This window comes from Anneissia japonica, unplaced genomic scaffold (genome assembly GCF_011630105.1).
Source record: "Anneissia japonica isolate Jap-2015-1 unplaced genomic scaffold, ASM1163010v1 scaffold26145_len5717_cov115, whole genome shotgun sequence".
NCBI classification, from domain to species: domain Eukaryota; kingdom Metazoa; phylum Echinodermata; class Crinoidea; order Comatulida; family Comatulidae; genus Anneissia; species Anneissia japonica.
The window spans coordinates 1-5769 of record NW_022684333.1 but is presented as its reverse complement, the minus strand read 5'-3'; the positions used below and the strand labels follow the sequence as shown (position 1 = coordinate 5769).

The window sequence follows — 5769 nt, the reverse complement described above, 5'->3', positions numbered from 1 at the left end:
TACTATACGCAATGTCTACTGTTAAGGTACCGTAGGTTATGGTTATGGATCTGGTGGGTAATGCTGACTCATGTGGACTCCAAAATGATGCTTGGCATGATCCTGGTTCAAAATCCTGTCTAATTTCAGTTTCTCCTTCTCCCGACCAACTATGTTCTTTCATACTTGGTTCTTGATCTGTTCTCCTCGACGCCCTTATAAAGAGCAAAGCAAGGTTGGTGTGGCTTGTCGTAGCAGCTGTCTAGTTCTTACAGTGGTTCCAAAGAGAAACATTCAAATCTACTTTTTCTTGGATAGATGTGACTTCTTCTAGTATTCGATTCCAGCTATGAATGTTTTTTGGGTATTATAAATATCTATAACAATCCTTGTAAGAGACAATTTCGGAGTAAGTGCAGTGTTGTGAGAAGTATTTGAAGGTGCGAAAGTACGTTTGTAGTGGGATAAAAATACAATCAGGGATAGCCTAATGAAAAAATACTTATAGTCTATCTGTTTGCCTTCTAAGTTTATTTATTTATTTATTTATTACGGTATAAAATTACACAACAAGCAGCCAGGCAGCTGAAAACGCTAAGCTTACAAACATCAAAAAGATGAAACAAACAAGATAAACAAGAGATTAAAAATACCATCAGCAAAAATATATAAATGTATATATAATAATAATAATAATAATAATAATAATAATAATAATAACAATAATAATAATAATAATAATAATAATAATAATAATAATAATAATAATAATAATAAAAACGATAATAATAACAACAATAATTACCATCCTAATCACTCTTACCATCATCCCCACCACCATTACTACTACAATATTACCATCATTATTATAGAAATAAAGGAATAAAGCATCTCAACAGATAAAGGAAAAGGAAATCACAATTCAACAGTCGAAGGATTAATTCCAGCCTACGCATCTAATTCATTGTTAATTAATTGCACTAATGTAGGGATTGGTGATTTTCGGAAAACGTTCTGTTTTGGGCAAAGGTCTACTAAATTCAAGTTTATTTGTAGAACTGTTTCTGAGAACTCTAGATGTAGAGGTAGAGGTTCTCAATCTAATTCTTTTGTTCAGTGGCAGTAGTAGTGCTGAATCAGCCATAGTGGCTCATAATTTAAGGGCCACATTTATTTTTAACCGCTTCAATTGATTCAATTTGTTGTTTTGAATACGGATCCCACACCATTGAGCCATACAGTATTATAATTTCGGTGTTTGTGAACGATTTATAATCATATATGCAGAATCCTTTATTATGCTGGGAGCACGAATACTGATTAGGGCCTACGACGTCCAAAACCTATTTTGTCATATTAAAATAATATATTAAGGTTTATAAAACATTCCAGCTCATTTCATCTTGTCCATGGGTGATTCATGGGTGTCCATGGGTGTACCGTTAGATGAAAATGAGATAAAAATGTTTAAAATAAATAATATTTTTACTATATTTCAAGCGATCAATTATTATCGTTTGTGAACTTCATAAACTCTATTATGATATAAATTTATATTTACATGTAAATGTCGACGCGATCGTTATTAGAAAATTCTGTACACTTTTCTTAAATTAGAGAAGAAACCAAAATAATGACGTATATATTTTCCTTTTGTTACACAAGTTTATTTTATTAATGTGTTCCTTAAATCATGTCTTGTAAATAATTGTTGATAGATCAATTGTACAACCTTGAATATTAATAAATCCATCTCGAGTATACAAACACACGTGACACGTGAGACACCGGTAATTGTTATCGACCAGGGAACAATACACCAGTCCATTTAAAGTACGAGTGAGGTTTACTTACACTTAGTTGTATGTTGAGTCCGGGAAACAGTAGGAGACGTGCACGGTTTATTTGTTTCACTACCAGTTCAGCATCGATTCAATGGTAATTTTTTCCCTATTTTTATTTATCTCTTCATTTTCTTCCTTCTCTTTGTGTAGCTCCTGCTTCTGCTCCTCCTCTTGTTTCCTTTTTTAATTCTTTTTGCTTAAATTGTATTAAAACTATTTTCTTCCTGTCGTTTTTTTCCATTTCCACTGTTAGTTGCTGGCAGGTTTCCTTGTAGATTTATTAGCAGACCACCAATGGTTATGTATTTGCGTACTTTTGCACGAAGTAGATGAAATCTGCTACAGATCTTTCCGTATCTGTTGCTGAAATTAAAAATTAAAGCGTATCGAACACACTGGCGTTATTAAATATTGGACCTTATTTTTGTGGAAAAGTTTAAATTGAAAAATAAAATCCGTTAAGCATGTACGTTGGTTGAAAACAGAGAGGGATGAAACTAGAATATTTCTGAAACCAGAATATTTCTAATAGCTTTATTATTTTGATTTTTTTTTACCTTTTCAAGATGTCGAATAAGCCAAGTAAAGATGGCGAAGTTCTGCCAATTGTACACAACTTACTTAAAAACTCATCATCCCACGGACTACCAAATATATATTCTTCGAGAAATGTTGTTGCCAAGCTTTTCTGGGGTATGGTATTCTGTGCTGGGCTTTGCCTTATGTTTTGGCAAGTCTACACGTTGTTCGAAGCCTATTTTGCGTACGAATACATAGTTGGCCTTGAAGTTAGATATAACAAAACTCTGCCGTTTCCCGCGGTAACGATCTGTAATTTAAATCCTGTACTGAAAAGTAAACTAGAAGAAGCAGACGAGGGCTTCAGAGATAAATTTGACTCAAATTATGTACCACCGAACGATAAAGACACTCAAGATGATAAAAACAACATGGTTACCAGCAGCAGCCTAACTTCGGCTACGAATGATGACGGTGGATCAAATCAGGGAACCAGAATGGATGGAGAAACAACGACACAAGCAGTTAATACAACAGAACCTGTAAGTTCCTAACATATAATATGATAGCATAATACGTACTCCAAGTATCGAAATGTACGCCATCGTGTCGGGATTAAATATTTCGACATTAATTATGATATAATATTATATTCTAATTTGTTTATACCATATTAATTAGTAACATGTTCTATAATAGGCTGCTAATCATCTTATTTTAGTAATCGTTTTCAGTGTACATCTTACAAGGGTATTACCGCAAGTAAACTGCCTATCGAAAATGGAGTGGTCCAAGGAAGTTAACCTGGACCTTGTATTGATAGTGATTGTTATTGCCGTGATGGAATACGGTACACAATAACTGGATTTGCGTCAGGAGAATCAAGTATAGGTGTAATGTTGATATACCGTAGTTGATTAAAAAATGGTTAAAAAATAATAATAGTTATAATTATTGTAAATATATTGTTGATGCAGGTATTTCCCCTTGATGACATTAGTAGCTAATACAATTGAATTGTATTGTAGATTCTTTTCTTTTGGATGAGAATTTTAAGCCATTGGTGGTCCATGTGCAATATGGCCCATGTGCACGTTAAAGAACGCATTACGCTCTTCGGAAACGTAGGGGAGTGTCCCCTGGTGTTCTACCCAATCACCGCCAGAAGGACTCCAATGAAAGTACGTCTTCTTTCGCAGGTTCTCCTTGGTGTTCAAACCGAATAAATTCATCCATCTAGCAATCATTCATTCTACACATAACGGTATAAATATAACCTTTTTATATCTCTTTGTATTTTACTGTTTGTGTACCTAAGCTGTTACGTTGCTATAGCGAATCATGTGAAAACACAAATAATCACGTTAATTAATTAGCCCTAATAAACACACGGTCAAATGATCCAGTAAGATTAAAAGAATAATAAATAAGTACAGTATATTACATATATACAATACACATAGCCTATACATATTAGGCCAATTATTATATTATATGTAAAATACTCAAATACCCGCTCTGCTAGGCTAATATCTAATGGGTATAATAAGTCAAATGTTATGAAACAAATAATTATAACCTTATTCACGAAAACCAATATGATTTTCGGAAAACACATTCTTACTCAGTAAATCTAATTTGATTACCTGTATTAGTTACTATGATTTCAAAGCTGCGAACATACGCTATTCTAGCTTATTTATAGCTCCATATGAGCGTTGTTGTTGAGAGAAAGTGCCTGCAATTATATCCTTAGGTCTCCGTAGTCTAATGGGCATGACAATCACCATGATACCAAAAGGTTGCACGTTCAAATCCCGCCAAAGACACTTTTTTTTTCATATAACTGAATGAAAGGAACTTTTTCGTTCAAATTAATTCAAACTCAAACAATATACATATGTAAACAGAAGCGGCAGTTTGGCGCAGCGGTTGTGGTTCTTTTAATCGTAAGGTCGGGGTTTCGAGTCTCCTCTGTGCAGATTCGCTTGTGTCCTTGGGAAAGGCACTTCAGCTACATTGCTTTGCTGTCCACCCAGCTGTATCAATGGGTATCAGCAATCTGCTGGGGACTAACCTGTGATAGACTAGTGTCCCGTCCAGGGGGATTACAACTCTCATCCGCTTCACACTACAGAAACTGGGGATATGCCCTATGAGCTCCAGTGGCTCGGAAATAATTTAGTAGTTAGTTAGTTAGTTAGTAAACAGAAACAAGTCATTTTATAACAGACTTTTTCCGTGAATAAAATAAATATTCGATCAGAACCACCCACCCAAATAAAAATTGCTAGGCGTATCCAGAATGTTTTTAATTAGGAGAGCTTGGGAGCAGAAGATCTAGTGAAAAAGCAACGAGTGGGAATATCATTTTCTTTTCTATTTTCCTTCATCCATAAAATCATAAGCGATATTTTTACCAAATCCAACGATAGCTTAAAATAATTAGGCCTAGTAATAGTAGAAATCATACCCAGACTAGTACATAATGTAGGCACAGGCCGTGCATGTTAATGATTGGGACGATCGGGACTATGCTAAAGTGAAGATCTGATGCTTCAATAAGTTTTCCAAATAAAAATCGTACCGTAGCATTAGCATTTCAAATAACAAATACAGTATACTTCAAATATACCTTAAATGCCATGGCAAGTCGGCGCTACATCTGGAGATGTATGTTTTTGGTTGACTTGTAAAATCTAGATAAAGACAATAACTTGTCTCATTAAAAACAAATCAGCTTTAGTTTTGAGTTACGGTATTATTTATTATTTTTAATTGATCAAAGTGCGGCGTATTCATGTGCAACACTGGGAGACTTAGAACTGCCTTTTCAAACGGGATATGATTTTCTTTTTTATTACGAGTAATAATCGCTAGTTGTCAGTACAAGTTTCACCGGGTGGCAATGGTTTAGCCTTGCATGTTCTTTTTTTTTATGGAATTCCTAAGCCGAAATTCGGCATTAAAAATATGTTTAGCTTGAAATTCAATTAATAAACGTTGTTTTAAATTTAAATATGATTTAGCTTTAATTTAGTGCAAAATTTGATCTACTTTGATAATGGACAACGTTTTCGGAGGGCGATCGCGCTTCTTGAGGCTGATGGATTGCAACTACGTCGGAAATTGATACAAAATCAGTATTTTAAACGTTATATTTGTTCATCGATTCGTATAAATCACTGAATATACTCACATATACACGGTGCTGAACAACGTCCCGCCCAGCCGACTAATTTTAAACATCGATCAGGGACCTCCTTGAGTTCACCTACTACTTTTGTCAGTTCTTGTACGCACAGGCGGCGTACAAAGAGGTTCCCGTGGTTGGGTTGGGCGCTGTTACAACCGCTAGAGTAGTGGTTGTTATACCTTTGCTTGAAAGGTCCTCCTGACAGGCCTATGTATGTTTTTGTGTTTTCTT

General features: G+C 34.8%; 1 protein-coding gene across 1 annotated transcript; it reads left to right on the top strand.

Moving 5' to 3' along the window:
* Window positions 1-1764: 1764 nt before the first annotated feature.
* LOC117104848 (degenerin mec-4-like) lies at window positions 1765-3523 on the top strand (the record flags this gene model as incomplete). The annotated part of the gene is made up of 3 exons (XM_033245695.1): window positions 1765-1917; window positions 2390-2884; window positions 3371-3523. Coding segments are annotated over exons 1-3 (651 nt in total), but the record flags the coding sequence as incomplete, so codon positions are not given.
* Between the last annotated feature and the right edge of the window lie 2246 nt (window positions 3524-5769).